The following is a 20,627-nucleotide window of genomic DNA, read 5'->3' as shown; positions in this document are numbered from 1 at the left end:
CAGGGAGCAGGAATGCTTAATATCTCCCTCCATGACCAGACAGGGGCATTGAGCACATCCCTGGCAAACCTACAGATGACAGCCAGCCCTGTGGTGGGGACAACACGCTGGAGGGAAGGGATGCCATCCACAGGGATCCTGATAAGCTTGGGAAGTGGGGCCATGCAAACCTCATGAAACTCAACAAGGCCAAGGGCAAGGTCCTGCACCTGGCAGGGGAATCTACTGTGGAGATTCCTTGTGGAGTAGCACCTCCACAAACTGGGTGGTGAAGGGAGAAGAAGGACTTGGAAGATACTCGTGGCTAAATAACTGGATATGAGACATGCCACATCTCACACATGTTCTTTATTCTCTTCATGATCCCCTTTTAGCATCCCCATCCATGCCTGCTCCATATCATCTCCCAGATTTTTCAATAAAACCTCACACCTTTGTTGACTCTATGGCCTCTGTTAGTTCATTTTCTGTACTACACATTTTTCTTCTTCCATCTCCCTCTTTTCCCTATATGCCTTTTTATAAACCTTACTTTCCCTTGCTGCTTTGATTTCTCCCGTCTGCTTAAAATCTCACTCTCCCATCATCTTTCTTTATGCTGTCACTCTCTTTCACAACTTCTTTTTCCCCTCCACTCCATCTCCAAAGTTTTGGAGCACGCTGCCACTTTCTCCTCTTGCTTTTATCACCTACTTTAATTACATGCTGTTCATATATCTATATATAGGCAGATAACTTAAAAACAAAAAACTGCAAGGTCGACCAAGTAAATTTACTGCAAGTAAATTTCTCAAGCAGTAGATCTCATTCCAGACTGTACAAGTTATGTTGAAAAGTTCATTATTACTCTCTTAAAAATGGCATCCTTCCTTCTGGTTTTATTTTTTCAATAGTGAACATAAAGATCAGAAAATAGGAAAAACTCCAGGAAAAAGAAAAACTGCTAGGCTCAGGAAAATTATTTGATATTCAGGGCTTGTCATAAACAACACCAAGCAATCACTTCTCAACACATGGGTACAAAAACTACAGCAAAGATCTTTTAGGGTAAAGCCCAAACAAGGTTGTTTTTTTTTTCCAAGCTGTAATTTAGTCAAAGTTGGACTTTCTGACACACCAGATTTAACAATCTTTTTATGGATGCTGCCTGCTGTTCTGACTTGTCCCATGTGCCTTCCTCCAAGACTTGAACCAAAGCAGAGCTTTTTTGAACAAGGATACCAAGGGTAACACTTGGAGCATCAGAGAACATCAGAAGTGAAAAACCCACACTTGGCCTCTACATTAAAAGAGATAGTTGTAACTCATTCCCACCACTTCAGAAGGATCATTAATTCTTCATTCCTAGGGACAGCTTATTTATCTGCTAATCTTCTGCCAGAATTCCCTCCCTTTTCCCTTTGCACACAGAGAAGTGCACAATCATCCAACTTAAGGAGGTACTTAAAGCCAGGGATTAAATTAAATTGTGGCTGGCTTGCCAACATTTTAGAAAAAAATAATGAAACAGAAACTCCAAGGAAATTTTTTTTTGTAAAAACAAATAAAGTCCTCTGATCTTTTAAGTTCAGAGCCATATGAGAAGAGGTCATGAACTGATAACATCATAATCAGACAGAAGTTTTTCTTACTCATGTTTTCACATTTTTACTTATTCAGCTTATATATATATATATATATATATATATGCTAAGAGTTTATATATATATAAACTCTTAGGCCAACATTCTCCTTTATCTATAGTTTTAATCACTGATTAAAAGTAGAGTACTTATATTACATGATTACATTTCATTAGCAAACTGGATTCCCATTATTTAAGATTTAAAATTACAGTAGGGAAAATTTTCCAAACCCTTCCATCCATGCCTGGTGAAAAAAAAAAACCAAAAAAAAAACCAAAAAAAAAACCAAAAAAAAAAAAAAAAAAAAAAAACAAAAAACCCAAAAAAAAAAAAAAAAAAAAGGATAGAGAATAATAAGAATAATATGGCAATCAAATAACATTGGGTAAAATATACAGGTTTTTTACCTTGTTTTTTTCTTCAGCCTTTGCAGCCTGTCTACAAACTGGATGCCAAATGGATGTTCCTGCAAAGTAAATTTAAAGTTCTGCTTAATTCAGTTCCACAATAACAATCTTAAAAAAGTTGAAAATAAGAAACTTATTAAACCCTCCTAAAAGGTTTTATAAGGCATAGGTTACTGACTAATTCCCCTGCTAGTGCAGGACACTTTCAGAGGTCAAGAGGACAGCCCCTCAATCCCACTGAGCCTCATCACAGACATTTAAAAGACTTCAGAAAGCTACATGTACCTCAATATGGCAGATCAACATCACAATCTGATTCCTAAGGAGCGTGATATGGGATCTCTGGAGCTCCACCAGTCCAACCTCCTGCTCAGGGAGGTCCCATTACAGCAGGCAGAGCTGTGTCCAGATGGGCTTTGCCTCTGTTTCATGGTAATTTTTGTCTTTATATATAGTTAGAATTTCCTACACTCCTGTAATACATATTCTTGTAGTAGTAGGCTTGGCTCATACACAGCATGCCATGGTGGGATGGAATTGTACACAGCATTGTGCCATGTAACTCTAGCTGAAAATCCAGTCTATCATTTATTCACTGCTCCAATCTTGTTCTTCTCACATGTTTGTCCAAGTACACTTCTAGCTACTAAGGAACTGCATAAACTCAGGGGAATGTCCATCGTGGAGGAAGCAGGAGATACCAAATGAACCAATTCTTTCTTGCATACAGGTATTGAAATGAGCATCTTAATGAAAGTAAACAATGAGTGTGAGACAGAAACTTTAATAGTTTTGCACTAGCCACAAAGGAAAAAACTATTTCAAAAATTGAACATGATGCTTAAAATAGTGTTCAGTAGAAATGGAATATGCGTAATGATTTAAAATAAAATAATTATTTGCAAGTCCTAATAGTAAGAAGAAACCTTTATGTTTTTGCCAGTCTGAGCTCAGACACACCACAGATTAAAGCTCCAGAGGTGAACAATGTGAGTGCACTACAACTTCTGCCTGACTAAACTGGAATCTGAGAACCTCTGCATAATAAACACTTAATGTTTATACTGGGTGGGGAGTATCAAGAAGAGTTATTGGAAATGCTTTGTTTTCACAGCAGTTTGATAGTTTCCTAACTAGTGGATTTTGGAAACAAGATGGAAACAGAATCTATTTCCCAGAAGACAGATGGAGATCATTAGAATTTATTTCACAAAAACAACTCAGATGAACCCAAACTCTTGCAGTAAAAGAGTACCTATAAGAACAGACCAGATAAATTATGTTTACTAAGTTACTGGGATTTTTTGTTACTGAACGACTAAGAAACATTTTTATAGCACCTTTAAATTTAATGCTAAGTTCTCTTCCACTTACAAGTGGATTTGAGTTTCCATCATTTGTCCCATAAATTGCTTCAAATTATCCCAATGGATTTAAGAAGCATTTAGATTTTTTTTTTACCCACTCCTGTCTCTAGCCAAGTAACACTGTCTGGGAAACGTTTTCACACTGAATAAAAAATGTCCTTTCACCCAAAAGCTGCCTGTTGGACGACCACTGAAGATTTCTGTTAAGGAACATGCAACACCTAAAACTTTACATTAGTTTATTAAGAGGATGAAGGACACGGACACATTATAAAACCCTGAGCTCCAACTTTTTTTTATTACTTAACAGGTTAGACAGTCCAAATAACTGATTATAGATCTTTCATGGCATTAACACCAGTTTCTGATGGAAACTGCTCTACATGTGAAGACAAAAAGGGTATGACAGCGAGCTGGTCTAAACATTCCATGCATCAGAAAATACAGTAAAATGGATCTAAATTAAGAGAACCTGAGCATACCTTGCTATTATTTGAACGAATAATCAGAAGAAAACCTAACAAATATCCGCCCTTACAACAAATGGAACTTAAAAAGAAGATTGACTTGCAAACAACTTTCAGAACGTTTGAAATCTAGAAGAAAATTTGTAGTGTGATGTACTTTTTAAAAGCATTGATTAATTATGGGGTTTTAGCATAGCTAAGATCCTTTTCAAGTGGAAGAACTGCAGCATTTTCTGGATCCTGACAGAAAATTCATGAGCATAGACAAGTATCACTGCGTGCTTTAATGAGCTAGCTCTTGTTGCAAACCAAAGTGACAATGAAAGTGTCATTTAAAATAAAATACTAAACCATAATTAGATCTTACTGAGACCACTGCTGTGTTCTAAATAAAGTATAACTTTTCCAGCTTAAGGAAAATTTTCCAAGTATACTTCTAGAAAACCATGGACAATTGAGAAGTTGTAAACACAGTTCCGGGCAGGCATGTGATTTTAGGATAATACACCAGCCGCGCAGTCCCACATCCTACTGAGTTTCTCTTTTCTGTTTTACTTTGAAAAGATACTGCCAGTCAAAGACACATACAGAAGCCTTTATTTTTTCTGGTGTTTTCCCCTGTATTTAACCATGTAAGCAGTTTTCTTTGATCATTTTAGTAGAGCTAGAAGTTGCTACACATGAAGGATTTCAGCTCATATTTATGTTAAATGACTTTTTTTCCCATTGCATACTTTATTGCACAACTCCTTCTGTAATACTGAATTTCTCCTGTGCAAGCCTATGGTGTGGGCAAGAGAGCCAAGTGTAACTGTTTTATTTTTTGATTGTTTGGTTTACCTTGAAGATACATTTCTTCTCCTTCTGCAAACATCTGATTGCACCTGACACATCGTGCGCAGGTTGGGTGATAATGCTTCTCTCCTGCCTGCTCAGAAAGAAGGGACAGATGATTAATATTGACCAATTTAGCAGTTTTTCTTTCATCCTCTTGAATATGAATAATTTAATTAGTTAATGACAATTAGTTCAACAGTCTCCTACAACCACAATGCTGATTTGTTGTTCTAGACAATTCATGCTTTAAAATGTAATTACGGTCTTGCCTACACAAAGCAAGAAAAGCTAATGTGCAAAAGTTAAGTCTCTGAATTTACAGGACAGAAACAAATTTATGCAATGAACACATCTTCCCCGTAAACCTAGTGCAGGGTAGCTTAGGATTTACCTGCAGGAGCAATTTGGGAGATTGAGCACTGATTTGCAACTCATAAATTCATCACACATCAACTGAATACATAATCTTAATGCTCAGCAAAAACCATTCTGTGCAAAGAATGTTTGTAGCTGGTTTGCAAGTGTCTTGCAGGTAACTTGTACAAAACAGTTCCATGAGGAATGAGTGTAGCCTGCCTATAGGACAGTAAATCCCAGATCAGGCATCTTTGGGTACTGTGCACCCACACTCTCACACAGACAGGCCAAGAGTTTTGCCATCTGTTCAGAGACTAATCCAAATAATTTAATATCACTGTTTTCATTGACTGGAATGAGAACAGGACCGAGCCCTCAATTTGCTCAGAACTGCTTAGTAACTTACCAATTTTCATATATTTAAATTCTCAATTACCTGCAATGTTGGCTTGAGCCAATGACATTAACAGCACCCATGGAGTTGTGCTCTGCTGAGTGAACGACATGGGCCAGTCCCTCCAAACTGCACTCCCATCCCATCTTTCAGATGGCACTCACAAAACAGAGTTCAAAGTCCCAAAGGCAGCTCTTGCACATGCTCCCAGCACTCCTCACTCTTCAAAATCCCTACAGAAATTAAGGAACTGAACGCCAGATCCTGGCATCTCCTTTCTCCTCTTTGACCCCACACTCTTCCATGCCAGACAGAATTGTCCATGGTTTAAATGGCTTAAGGTCAATGCCACTTCCACTTGGAATAGAAGCCAGGAGACCGAGTAACTCTACAGCTTGGAGCTAAAGTAAACTAGGTTTAATTTAAGATTAAGCTAAGCCTGAATTTTGTAGAAATTCTCCTGAAGTTAAAAAAATGCAAATGTTGGTCCATGTAGAATGTCTCATAATTTGCTTACCTGAAAAACATTGAAAGTGCTGCTCGGATTGAGGATGCCTTTAAGAAACTACTATCAACTATTTCCTCACTGCATTCAGCATGCAAATAGGCTCTCACACTGCAAATCCCCTACTGTCAATCTAGAAATTTAACCCTGTTACTACAAAGGTGAGTTTTCTAGCTCTTATTCACTGAATTTCAAAGCTTTCAGAAGCATTTACATTAAAGAATGTCATCTGTGTGGGGGGCCTATTTTGCGATTCACAGTACCAATCACAGGAATGCAGTAAATCTAGGTTAAAGAATCTCTGGTTTCATTGCATCAATGTTAACTTGATTCACTCCTGAAAACCTGCTGCAGCATTTCAGATTGGCAATAAAGAGCAACACACCGCATCAGAATTGCCATTTTGAAAACAGCTCTGCTCCAGCTCACTCTTTTTGTTATCATTTGTGCAGATTTCAGAGCGATCTTTGCAATTTTAGACATGGAAGATGGTCACTACTACCTGTGATAACACCTTTAAAGTACCAGACAACAAAGTATCAGCATTGAGCTTAAACTTCTGGTCTAAAATTGCTTGCCCTAGTGCAGGTGTTAAAGCACAGAAGAGTATTTAATTGTCACCAGGCAAACTTATGTTTGGCATATCAAACTGAAAAGAAATACAATTTCCCTTGGAAGTGCACAAGCATTGCTAATGGAATGCATAACCTCAATAACTCAACTGATTTAGCACAGATGATACAATTCCCAGGCTAACAATCTCTAAGGGAATTAAATTACCTCTTTGCTAAAATAAATTGCCAGGACAGATTCTCAAATAACCTGGATGCATCACAGAACAAAGTCTATTTCCCTAAATTTAACACAACAACCAAATATATAACTTTAATTCACTCACTGAACTCACACAGTCAGTAATATCAACTAGGTATAGAATGGCACAGAAAGATCTCTTTTATGACACAGACACAATTGTAATAGAAAAATTAGGGGAAGAAAGTACAGTGATTCTTTTGCTGATGATCACACCAGGAGAACTCCAATGGATTTTGCATAAGTATCTCTGAATTAAAATGGCACAAACTCAAAAATTTTCATATAAGTCTAAGTGCTGACAATGACTTTTGTTGCCCCTTTTAATTTTTTTTTGGTCCTTCTTCTAATCAAAGCACAGAAGACAAGACATAGCAGACACTTCAACACTTTGAAGTATATAAAAAAGACCACACCATATTTCTAAATGAGAGGTGCTAGCTGACCCCGAGGCTGGGCAGCTGATGCAGGAATTAACTAACAGCATTTATTGATATGTGTATGCAGTTACCCTGATTAGGCATCATAAATTATATTCAAACCTAGCCCCTGAGTCTGAATCATAGAGTCCCTTGGGTAAACACCAAGGAGGCTTTCACCAGCACCCCTTTCTCCTGTCCCTTCCATTTCAGGGGCTTGCTCTCACAGATGAACAATTGGTTCCAGCAGAACCCAGCTATTTTATAAACTTAGAGCACCAAATATTATATAGTTTTGGTTTATTTGTAATAAAGGCTTCATCATTTTTTTCTCTTCTTGCTTATATTAATGTGAGGTAGTTCAATGCAGAAAACAAATGCCTAACCATATGGTTACTCCTTCCTTGCACAGTTTGAAAGCTTAGTTTGACAGATTGTTGTCTCAGTGTTTAATAAAACACCAACACACTCAGAGCACAGAAGAGGCAACATTCATCTCTGAGAGATCTCTTACAGTTCAAGTGATGGTTTTGGAAAAACCTCCTCAATATCCTACATTTGCTTCAAGACTGCACCAGGTCTTTGTGCCTAGGAATCCAGATGTGAAGATAGTATTATTGTGAAGATCAATTTGAAGACTAATTTTCAGCTGAGATTACCTCAAACCTGAATAGCAAAGTGTGTTCTTAGTAATAACACAGTACATATACCAACAATTTAATTTTTCTTCAACTGACCATGAACCAGCTTCCCACAATCACCACGTTGCACTCTTAGTGTGCAATTTAAATGGAGTCAAAACAGTCCTCAGCAATCTGAGACAAAGTTTTATGAGTTACTTCTTTCCCTTTAGGTACAAGAGAACCCTTTGAATGTGAAGGATTCCTCTGCAGAGAAGGAATTTGGGCTGATCAACACAGACCTTCTGCAGTCCTTGCCCTGAGCACAAAAACTATTTCAGTGTTGAAACCTGTCCCACAGCACATTGACAAACTCATCTTCACTTAAAGCAGGACCAGAGAGCTCTGCAACAAAGTACATACAGCCACCTTTTCTCATTTCTCATAACTTGAGGGCTTGAACTAAGTAAAAGGAGAATTAAGCTGATGTGGCAAATGTGAATCGCATTGTTCAAAGCACAATTTGGAGACAGTAAGGGGGGTTACTCAAAAATCTTCAGAACAGTAGGATCACCAGGCCTGGAAAACATGCAGCTCTAGCAAAAAAACTCTACAGCAGCTCATACCAAAAGGAATAGCCTTAACTAGTTAAGTTTGAGTTTTAAATTAGCTGTCATCACCCAGGAAAAGTATATTACATTACTGCAGACAGCTCAGCAAAAAACTCTGCTCATTTTCTGGCTATGGCTGCCATAAGTGATGAAGTGGTAGAATGTATAAAAGATGATATGCACAATAACTGTAACTCTACCACAATGACATTGCTTGTCTGATGTCTCTTGCTGTTTCTAGAAGTGTCATTGATATAATTTTTTACTGAGGTTTATGAACGACAATTGCTTATGGATTGACACAGGAGAAACTGAGCAGCCTAAAGCTCAGAGTGAGCTGGGTCCTGGGAGGAAGACTCAAGATTTCTGATGTCTGATTCATCACTGAAGTCTGAGTACATCCTCATTGCATTACTCAACGAAGTAATTAGTAAAGGGAAGATAGAAAGTACAGAAAATCGTTTCATATACTAGATAAACTTACAACTATCTGACTCTTTTCCTGAGAATTAAAAGCTATCAGCAAACTTCTTCCTGTAAAAATGAAAATTAATAACAATTTAAAAAATCTATCTTGTTACCAAAATGCATAGGGGTAATTGACAGATTTTATTGCAGGGAGTAAAGAGTTCGTGGAAGTGACAAAAGGTTAAATTGCTGCAATGATTCAATCATATCAAAGCATATTTCCCATTTTGAGTGTATAATACAATATAGTTGCTATAATAGTTCCTCATTACCACTAAGTGTTGTCTATTGAAGTAGATCCAAATCCTGCCAACCTCATTTTCAAAAATTCCCAAGTCAAGTCCTAACTGTACCCTACCCTGAATAGAAATAATGAAAAACAGCCTACAAAACACTGAGCTGAGGGGTATGCCAAGGCATGGTGCAGCTGCCTGACCCACAAACAAAGCCCTCAGAAGACTGGTATAAAGCATTCTTAGTTAAAAGCTTTTGACATGGAACAAATTTGTTGGAGAGCTGTGTCATCACCAGACAACCACCTGTCCAAGCAAAAGGAAACAGAATAAAGCACAAAACCACTGACAGCCAATAACCCTTCCCATCAGGCAGCTCCTCAATCTGAAATGAAGCATTAAACATCTTACAGAAGACACGTGACTTGACTTCTGTTGCTTTTTTAAGTGGAGGGAAGCTACTGTTTGTATGGGATGGGAAGGGGAAAAATACTTCGGCAATGCAGGGACGGGTGAAAGTGTAAAACTTTGATTACACAATAAATTATTCTCTTTTGTGTATTTTGTCTCCATTTCCTGACTAATGTCCGTTCATATGGACAGTCCATTTGTTCATTAAAGGACCCTGATATTCCTTCAGTAAACTTCATAGTACAGGCAATAGAAATAGAATTCAGTTTAAAGCCAGGAAGTGTGCAAGCGATCACAAAATGACAGAATAATTCATCCAATCCAACCTCCTGCTCAAAGCAGGATTGATACTCAATTCAGATCAGTCTGCCCAGTAATTTTTTTCAGTTGAATATTGAAAACCTTCAAGGATGGACATGGCACAACTTCTGAGAACATTGCTCCAACAGAGAGTAGTTATTCTTAGTTATTAATAGTGATTTTTTTCCCTTTTTATCCAGTTAGAACCTCACTGCTTTAAATTTATAACAGTTGTCTCCTGCCCTCCCACCATGTGCCTCAGTAAGGTGCTTGTCTCCACATATTCAAGGGCCTCCTTACAGGTATGGGAACAGCACAGTTAGGTCCCATCAAGGCCATCACTTTTCCTAGGCTGAACAAGTTCAGCTCCCTGAGCATCGCCTCAGGATATGTGTTCCCCCTCAACTATCATAGTTTTCCTCCACCAAAATCACATTGCTATTTCTGTGGAAGACTTCCTTTAAAAACTGCTGGCTCTGTTCTGCTCCCCTTATCTATAATTTCATACTTGCTTCATTATCTATCATTTTAAACTCAACATTGAGGAGCATGTACTTTCACTGGGAACATTTTTTTTCAGAGTGCATAAATAAAAAAGGTGGAAAATCATTGAACTCCTTTAATGGATATTTAATTCATCCTGTTTATACTTCTTCATTCATTCCCCAAGTGATTGTTTTTACTAAGATATTAGGCCATTATGTGAATGAATTGTGATTTTCCTTAGGTGCCAGGAATGTACAGGAAACTGATAATGAAGCACAGGTATAAAAAGGAACTCCATATATTTATCTTCATGAAATTTAATCAAGTTTTTGAATGAATACAGCATTTTGTTGTAAAATAGCCTAATCAGTCACTGCATTGATTTATGAAGGCAAATTCCCAATTTCTGTTAGTAAATGCAGTTCCCCGACTTTGGCTGAGATAAGGTTTTAATTCTTGCTCCCATAACTACATCAGATATCTAATCATTCTCTGACCCAACAGCACAGAACTGGCTTAGAAAATTTTTCTATCAAGTCAATTAGGCAAAGCCAATCAGGGGTTGCTCTTGCTTATTCCCACATGTTAATACAACCCTCCTGCTCTTGGCCAGTGCTTCAACCCACATTGCAAAATGTGCATTTAATCCAAAAGGCTGTAAAATCTAGGGCTCAGATGTTTGTCCTGTCTTTCTCTCAGGAGTACCATGAAGAAGGTGGACAGCACTGCACCATCCAGTGTTATCAATGGATGCACACTGATAACTCTGCCATTGCACCCACCTTGAGGGACTTTAAAAGGACTATACTGGCTTCCATAAACTGAATTCTAAGGGGTATATTCAAATTAGAGTGATGCTATTCAGACAATACCCTTTGTGCTTGGAATATAACACTCTAGTCAGTTAGCAGGCTTTAAGTGGAATCACATAAAACCTCCACTCACATTTCTAGCAAAGCCAGAGTCCTGCATATGCAGAAGGACTCAAAGAATTACTCAGTAATAGTTGTACACAGTAATGGTGAAGTTAGTAAACAGCTGTCATATCATCTACCGGGTTTGAAGGGACAGGTAGCATTGTAAAGGCAGAGGTATTTGGCAAAATGTCTATTGTTTATGTCATACAACAGTGTTGAGCAGAAAAAAAGTGTGAGAGCCAGAAGTTAAAGATAGAATTCTGTGGAGAAAAACTCTCCCTAATTCTCTTAGTCACAGTGGACCTGACTCACCACTGACTCACTTCAACAGTCTGCCAGGACAAATGAACCATTTTCATCAGGATTTACACCGCTGTAAATGCAGTGTAATGTTCAATATCAATCATTCTCCTCATCTTCTCCATACTGGATTAATTTTTCATCCGCCTGGATGCCAAGAAACAGTCACATGAAACGTTCACTACTCACACCTGCAGCATTACCTAGAACTTTAGCAATCTCACATGTACAGTAATTTCATGTTGTCTTGGTTCTGGCTCATCCTGCTGTGCTTTGCAGAGCCTTGAGAATTCCCTCCCACATTTGAGTCATTTTAATTGCTTCCCACACACTCCTTATTCTTTCAGGTATAAGGTGTAAATCAAATCAACAAGAACATTTATCTCAGAATGATAACAACTTACTATAAAACCAAACTCGCAGAAGAAGAAGTTTCTAATGGTTGTGGGAGAAAATAAAATAAAAGTAATTAAAAAGCCATATAGGGGATAATTGAGAAAAAATAAATAATAGAAGGAAAACTAGCACTATTAGAACTGTAATCTCATTCTGTGACATCTCCAAACAAGTTCTGGCTCAGGAGCAAATTCAGCCCTGCCAAAATCAGATAAAATCTGGAAGAGGACAACAGTGCACCTTTTTCTACAGAATTTTGTAAACGTTCTTGTAAATCAAAACAGTCTGTCATACCTAAAACCACTGATTTTGCAGTCAGTTGTTTCTGTTATGGAGTGAGTGATCTGCCTCTTTTGTCTTTTTCTTCTCAGCTTTGCAATTTTTCTTGCCACCCACTGAGACTGGAAGAGGCTTCTGTTTTCCATCTGCTCAACAAATCTCCTTTTCCCACTCCTTAAAATCCACCTAGGGGCCAAGACAAGCTGCAGCTGGCTCTCACTTATGCCAACTCTTGATAGGAGAGAGGGAGTGAAGAAGGAGAGAGATGACTTGCAGACATTTTCCCCTTAATTTTCAACTTTGCAGCTGTGTATTTAGCACACCCATTTCAGATGGAAGAATGAAGCTCAACCAACACTGAACAGCCCTGGAGAAAAAACCCAAGTTATCAGAGGAAGCCAGCACAGCTCTTTTCAAGCTGAACGTGGTGATCTGGGCTGTAAACATCTAAGAACAGAAGCTGTCTCTCATTCTGTGTTCTGGATCACTAGATTTACCCAGGAGTGGAAATGCTGCTGTCACATGCAGAACTGACATTAATAATCCTTCCTGAAAGTAGGAAGTTTCTACTTTCAGACATATTTCCAGTTCAATGTACCATTCAGAAGTTCTTACTTTGTGGGAGGAAAAAGAAATTTGTAAAAGCACAAAAAATGCTGAAGGTTAATAGGATGAAAAAATCTTAAAGCTACAAGAAATGAGACACAGGCTGCTCTCCCTGCTATTAGCTGACATGCTGAACTGTTTTCACATGGGCCAGAGCATCGTGGAGATACTTTATCAACAAAAGCAATTGTCACTGAGTGCAGCCACTGCTGCAGCACTGCCATGGTTACAGGCCAGAGCTGGAGGCAGGGCATGTGCTGCTGACAGGGCAAGGGAGCTCCGGGGCTTTGCAGAGCTGTGCCACAGCAGCATTCCCCTGATGTGGGTCAGAGCACCACCAGGAATGAAGGAATACATGAAATAACTGGATGAGGGACTGAAGACATCCATGAGGTGCAACGTTTCACACTGTAAGAACACCCAAAGGGCAAAAGGCACTGGATGTTAATGCAGCAGCACAGCAACACATGGCTTAGGGAGGAAGGGTAGCTGCACACTCTGCTGCTGGGGTCTGAGGCTCAGCAGGATCAGGGTGACTGCTGGAATCACCCCTTTGATCCTTCAGTCAGTCAATTCAGATAATCTGAGACAGTTAACTGGTACTACATTTTTGTGTGAGGAAAGGCAATGGGCACCATGAGTCTGCCAGGCTCAAAAATCACACTGTGCACTAAAACTAACACAAACCCACACAAGCACAAACGCACAGCAGCACTGCTGAGGACTTTCCCCACACATGTGGGAGGAATTCTCAACATGAAAGCAAATAGGCAGCTGAGAAAAGAAATAAAAAACCCCTCACAAAACCTGGAACAGTCATTCTTTCTTCTCTATCAATCGGTTTCCCTCAAATCCTAAACTTTTCTATGTTATTCAGAAATAGTTTGCAGAAACCCTTCCTTTGGTAAAAATATAAGTCTTAAGCTATCATCAAATGGCACTCAGTGCTCTTCAATAATCCTAACAAATTATTTACAGGGTAAAAGCTATACAAAGAGTTTGGTTTAATGTATAGTTTTCTCCTGACACATTAACAATTTGTGAGTTTGTAGCAGTTCAGACAATAAGGACAGATAGGCATAGACCTGTATTTCTGGAGAGAAGAGGTGGCTAAAAAGGGAAAGGCAGAAAGTGGGAGAAAGATGAGGTAAATTCATCGAGATCAATATAACTGTGCTACAGAAAAAGCTAAAAGATAAGGAAAAAAAGCATTTGCATAGCTATTTATCTGCTTTTGGATAGTATTTTTAATTATGCCTGTTTTAAAGCAGAAAGTCTAGGTCAACTGTCAACACTTATGCAGCCAAATTCAGATAAATGCACTGATGATTAACCTGCTTTTGCAAGCCAGCAGCCCCAGATAAATGCAAGTGGCACCAAACCAGAGACCATTCCCAAGCTGCAGAATGCCTTGCATCTCAGCTAACATTATGCACTGAAAGGGCTAGTTAATGTTTCCTACCTTGGATGGTCTCCTTTTGCAAAAGCTAATGCTGATTTATTTAGATTTGTCTTTCCCACAGTTTTCTTTCTTCTCTGTTGAAGGGAGAGAAGCGCAGAGAGCAGTTTCTAACGAAGGCAGCACTGACTCTTGGATCCTTCTGCTGCTCTGACAGCCCTCCCCAGGCTGCCCATGCACAGGGAACCCTTCACGCCCGCACACAGAGCTGCCTTTATTGCATGTTTCACTATTAATGCCTATGTAATAAGCTGCTCAAGCACCTTTCACACATCAGTAGGTCCTGTTGTTAATGAAACAGCAGGGCAACAGACATTGCAGAATGAACCATTCTTCCACACTGCAGGCAGAAATTTGTACTCCCTGCTCTAAAGAATTAGTATCGTCTCTCTGATATACCGAGACTCCTGCAAAGGGAAAGGCAATCGATTTACAAAGTAGATATGGCTGCAAACAAAATCAGCTCAACCCTAGGGCAAGGCAAAACACAAACTATGAAAAATAAGATTAATGTTTTAATTAGTAAGTCACTGTGACTTTGTCATAAGTGACATTTAATTGACATATAAATTATTGACATTTCTAGTCTCATTCCTGCCTAGTGCCCACTGCATATGTTCCCTTATTTCAAAATAAAATAAGGCTGTGATTAATAGATTTTAAGAACATACATTGATTATGTTTTTCTAGACATTTACACATACATGTAAACAAGTAAAATGCTAACTCTTTCATCCCCCACATAAACTGAAGTGTGCCATGCTGCTGTGTTAGGATGTCAGATACTAAACATAAAGATGATGGCTCCAACTGCTGTGATTTTCAGCAGCCACATTTACACCAGTCATGTAGCTGTGAATCACATGACAGTTGTAGATAAAATTGAGTGCTGAAAATACCCCTGAGGGGCATTTTGGGCACTGATGGGACACAGATGCCTATCCAAGCAAATGTGACCCCCTCACAGCCTATATTGTGTTTACCATTAAAACATACTCAGAAGGTTATTTCTAGATAAGGAGGCTTCCTCTAACAATGGAGGAAACCACCAGCTGAAAAAGCAGATGAAGAGAACCTCTCCCCACAAAGTAATGTCTCAACACCTTGCCATGAGCTGTCAATGTTAAGAGAACTCACAGAAGAAAATTGCACCAGTGTGGGACACACCAGGAAAGCACTTTCTTTAGAGATGGTGGAAGAGGTTACTATCACTGCACAAGATAGTGCTGAGGTATTGTCTAGAGTACAGTGTTCATCCATCTGAGAGAAGGTGGCTCCAGTCAGGAACCCACAGCATCACCAGAAAAGCCCGGAGCTGACTTTACCAGCAGAGGAGAACTGGGTTCACTCTGTTTTGTAAAATAAAAGTTGAGAGGAACTAAAACTACTCTCTATAAGTTCTCATTATATTTCATCAATTGGAGGGGAAAACAAAAAAAAATCAATCTTATCCAAAGCATTTTTTAACTCTTTTAATGTGGACCACTTTAAAATAGAAAGATACTGTAATTGAGAGGTATGTTTGTAAGTATCAGATGTTAAGGAAACCCAGACATGCCTCCCAGGAGAGGACAAGGAGGAGTCATTGGCTGTCACACAGCTTTGTCATGAACCTCAACAGCTTTCCAAACCTTTTACACAACCTGCTATGTGGGAAGGACTGAGAGACAGACTACACATCTCTGCCTCCCCCAGCAAAATGCAGCTGAAAGACTCATTAAAATGAGGAAAGAAATGGAAAGTGTTTTCTTGAATGAAAGGGGTTTAAAGCAGGCTCTGTATTATCATAAGATATAGAGTAACTAAAAAAAAAAATTTTTTTTAGGATATGCTCATTAGCACAAGTTGAAATTTAAACTAATAAATTACTGCTTGTAATAGAAAAAAGGAGAAAAATATTTTTAGTGCTAAGTGCAGAGAAATGGACTGCAACATGACAAAAGGGAAATGGCTGGCCATAAAAATCAATGGCTTGTTATTTTAAGATGTGTGCTATTGCATGATGCTAACTACTGCAGGATTGGCAGCAGAGATACAGCATGAGCATGAAGTAAACCCTTTCTCTCCTTAGAGGTTTCAGTCACAGTGCATTTTAAGTCAAACTACAAAAGCAAACTCCAGCAACTTCCTGCTCCTCACTTAAGTTGGCAGGTTTATCAATATATATGGTCAGGGATAAAATGACACAACTTCTAGGAGAGGACTGATTTGCATTTAAGAGTGTTCTGTATGCATCACAAACAAAGCAAATCTTGCCCATAAATGCACTGGTGAGTAGGGTTTAAAACAAAAACAAAACTCAAAACAGAAAAATCATTGCTTTTAAAAGTAATAAAATTTATCATCTCCATAAATGAACTTCTCAGCCCCTTTTATAGCTTCTCCAGTACAAGTTCCCTGGGAGAGTGGGTGCAAGCCAAGGTGGACTGGAGGGGAAGAAAGAAACTAGAAAGGAATTATAAACAAAGCTATCCTGTGTCTAAGCCCATTTACTACATTGAATGAATCTGGCCCTCAGAAAATGGGCTGAGAGAAGAATTTAGGTAACTAAATCATCATTGTATTTGGCTGAGGACCTACAAAAACAGCCATATTTTATAACTTATCAGTAACTCACACTAGTTGACACTCCCTTCCTTTCTGCTGAATAAACACTTAAAATGAACAAGTGTTGGAAAGGGAGACAATATTATAAAATCTAGTCACAGAATAACATTGGAAGCAGCTGTCCTCCTGACATTATCACAGAAATCAGAGATGGAAAAAATCCTATTAGGTCATATAGTCCCTCCCTTTGTCATTGCAGGACTGTTCCCTAACACAGATTTTCCAGGGCCTTGTCCAGTCTTGTTACAAGACTTTCAAAGTGATAGTTTCCAGCAGCTCTCTTGGGAGAGCATTCTCCTGCCTAATAATTACTGCTGTCAAGATTTCCCCCCAATTTAAGAGCAATTTGCCCTATTATTTCTGTGTTTCCCCAGATAATATTCAAAATGGTAAAAAGAAATACTGATGTTTTGAAAAATGCGTCAATATTCCAGACAACTCCACTAATAATGCATCCTACAACAAAGAACAGGCATTGCTACCCTGTATTTTCTCTGTCCTCCTGACCAGGAGATACACAAACATATCAATTAGCCCGCTAGGGACAAACAGACATGGAGTTTGATACCAAGACCAGAGAGAGAGAGAGAAAAGATCAGCCCAGTTCCAAGCCTTTAGAACAAGCCCATCTGCTGCACTCAAACAACAAATGCCTTAACCATGTTAGCTATAGACACACCTCTGCATCCTTTTAAATCTGTCTGCTCAGACTGTGACTTTTTGTCTGTTTTCGTTCTCAAACAAGGTGTGTGCATTGCCTCCTCACCCAGCTGCCTTCCATGGTCCACACTGAAACTCAATGGCTGTTTCAGTGATCCCTTACAGAGCTCCAAAGAGTCGTGGAAACCCAGGCTGATCACCATGGGAGAAGGCTCACAGTGTGAGTCACTCCTTGTGAACAGGCAGCAGGAATGCACAGAAAGCTCTTGAGATGTGTCATGGAAAAACTGAGGGGATGGGAGCAGATATCTTGGGAGATGTCACGAGGAACAGGACCTACTGTGACAGTCAGCTAGGATATGTGACATGCACTCAAGCTTGATTAGCTTTGTTGCATATAAACCAACAAATTGTTTTGTACAGTTCTAGAGAAAAAAAAAAAAAAACAGATCATAACATTTCCAGGTTGTTCCAACAAGTGTCCAGACATTAAATGTCCTTGTAACTGTTCACATCCATTTCGTGCTCCATTCTAACCTCAATCTATGCTTCCTGTTTCACAATGATACTATCTGTGCTTTTACAGATGCTCAAAGTCCTTTCTCCTCATCTATTTTTTTTAAAGGTTTTGCAATCTTGCATCAGTATTTTTTTCCTCAGTTAAATGCCACAGACCAATGAAAGTAGCTCCCAGCCTGAACCAGTCCCAAAGCAAGATGAGGGTCAGTGGTACAGAGCTGTCCTTAGAGCAGCACTGGGGAATGGAGAGGAGAGGGACACACACACATACACACACACTGACCAAAACCATCATATGTAATCTGCCATGGTAGAATTCCTACAATAGCTTTCAAAAATTAGCTTTTCCCAAGTTTGTTACTGGCCCATCTACAATAAAAACAAGGAACTGTCCTCCTATTCAGTACACTTTTCCCAAGCAGTCAGAAGAACCAACCATAGTCACACGTGCTCCCAGGTCCCACAAATCACAGTTGGTGTTACTTTGCAGAGCTTTACGGCCTTTTTTTTTTTTTTAATTACCCATAGAGACAGTTAGGACCCAATTCTTAATCATACCACACCACATGCTATTTTTTAACCATACTGCAGGTAAAATATTACCACATAAAAAGAGCATTCTTCCACATATTTCAAGGCAAGAAAAACAAAATATTGTGAAGCCAAGAGTCAGTACAGAAACTGGAGCTTCTGTCCTTCTCCTGTCTCAGCATTAATCACTCCTTGTAAACTGCTCTGAGTAAGTGCACTCCAAATTTGCCACAGCTTTAACTCTTCTCTCTGCATTCACCTCTCTTAATTACCTTCACTTTCAAATCTCACCCTTTTACTCCCTTTCATTCAGTGTCAATGCTTGACACCTCTGAAAACATATAACAGCTTCCATGGTCACCTTTTACATTTTTGAAGGTTTTAAGACGTTTTCTTTTGTTTTGCCTCTTCCAGTTGAGACAACTGTGTGCAAAAAAAAAAAAAAAAAAAAAAGAGAAAACCGTCTTTATACTCTTTCAAATTCCCTTTTAGAAATCTCCTTTCAGAAAGGTCTAACATTTGTTACTGGAAAAATCTCTCATGCCTATGTTAACACCCTATCATCCCATCCAAGACAGATTCCCATCTAGTATGGATACTTGCTCATCAGCTCCTAACAAGCTATCATTGTCCACCACTTGGACAGTTAAGTCTTTGTGTGACTCCAAGCAGATCTTTCTCTGGTGGAAGCCCTTTGGGATTTCTCCAGGCTTTCTTAGCTGATGAAGAGAAAAGAGTGAACTGAGCAACTCTTCCTAACTCCAAGTACTGCTTGGACTTCACAGGAAAAAGCAGACAGAAAAAGCAGATAATCTATGACTGACAGGGTAACAATACACTTAAATCCAAGGATAAATTTTATTCTGATCAAAGGAATGTATTAATTTTGTGACATTTGGTCAGTTATATGGAAATTTTTGCATAATGCATAAACATAACCCTACACTAAACAACTTCCGGCTTCTTAGAACAACAAGTGCAAAAAAATCTCTGCCACACAGCTCATTTCTGGTTGCAAAAACACAGTTCAAATCATTCATTTTACTTTTCAACAGCTTCATCCTATCTTTGAGGAACATAAAAGAGATAAAAAAAGCAGACATTGCAAATGAATTTAATGCAAGTTTTAAAACGTGCCTGATAACACATTCATTTATTACTTCTGCTCCCTGAACATTCTCCAGTACCATAAATATCCATTTATGGAGTTTGTGTATTACCAAATCATTAATAGAAGAAACAAAAATCCCGATTACAGACAGAGTTCCTGGTATTCAATAAAAGTAACATTAAGCTGTGGCATTAACTTGTGAGCACAGGACCAAACCCAAAAGAGTTTTGGGTTTTTTGTACACTTTGAGATGTGCTTGAATGACAGGTTCTCCTTACCTCGAGCACTCTTCCTGTGATGTACTTTTCACAGTTGTCACACCTGATCCCAAACTTGGCGTGGTAGTCTGTTTCACAATATGGAACCCCATCCCTAGGGAAGAACAACAGGCTGTACAGATGCTGCTTTATGTAAGCTTACAGTTCCCTGGGAGATTATGCATCTAAAATGTGTCAATGTTTCAAGTACCCAACTTCACAGGGTATTTATGGGCTTTCCTGCCTCTCTCGCAGTCATTAATGTTGTAAAAAGCTGAATAGTAATGAACAAATATTTTGGACCACTTCTTTCCTTTGTTGCTAAACTCAGCCATCAGCCTTGTAGTAACACTCAGCCTCTGAGACCCTCACACCACCTGTTTAATCATGTTACCCATTAACTTCTTTCACGTGTTTCCCCCTCTCTGGAAAGTTATTTCACCATATTACTCTTCCCCTCTTATCATCTAATTCATCCAACTGATGTACTATCTGATATATGTATTACCTAATCCTTTAGCTGAGTCTGCAGAGAGCAATTTCTCAAATATCTTGTCTGTAAACCAAGTTTTGATAAACATTTAAATCTACTGGCACACTTGACTGGACTTGCTTAAAGGCAGTCATGGATCAAACGACTTGGGAATTGCTCCACAGAAGCCAGC

At 38.9% G+C, this 20,627-nt stretch overlaps 1 protein-coding gene across 8 annotated transcripts in view; it reads right to left on the bottom strand.

Moving 5' to 3' along the window:
• The window catches only part of ABLIM2 (actin binding LIM protein family member 2), a 130,690-nt gene that overhangs the window by 46,210 nt on the left and 63,853 nt on the right, over window positions 1–20,627 (bottom strand). For 7 of the 8 annotated variants that reach the window (XM_058804211.1, XM_058804213.1, XM_058804215.1 and 4 more), the window contains exons 6-8: window positions 19,984–20,077; window positions 4,707–4,794; window positions 2,033–2,091 (exon numbers count right to left, since the gene is read on the bottom strand). In XM_058804211.1, coding sequence (XP_058660194.1) covers window positions 2,033–2,091; window positions 4,707–4,794; window positions 19,984–20,077 — 241 coding nt within the window. Of the gene's footprint in view, window positions 1–2,032; window positions 2,092–4,706; window positions 4,795–14,280; window positions 14,447–19,983; window positions 20,078–20,627 lie in introns of those variants that run through there. The other variant, XM_058804217.1, reaches the window with a different exon arrangement.

This window comes from Ammospiza caudacuta, chromosome 4 (assembly GCF_027887145.1).
Source record: "Ammospiza caudacuta isolate bAmmCau1 chromosome 4, bAmmCau1.pri, whole genome shotgun sequence".
Taxonomy (NCBI): Eukaryota; Metazoa; Chordata; class Aves; order Passeriformes; family Passerellidae; genus Ammospiza; species Ammospiza caudacuta.
Note: the sequence above shows the minus strand (reverse complement) of the source record. Positions and strands in the feature narration are given on the sequence as shown.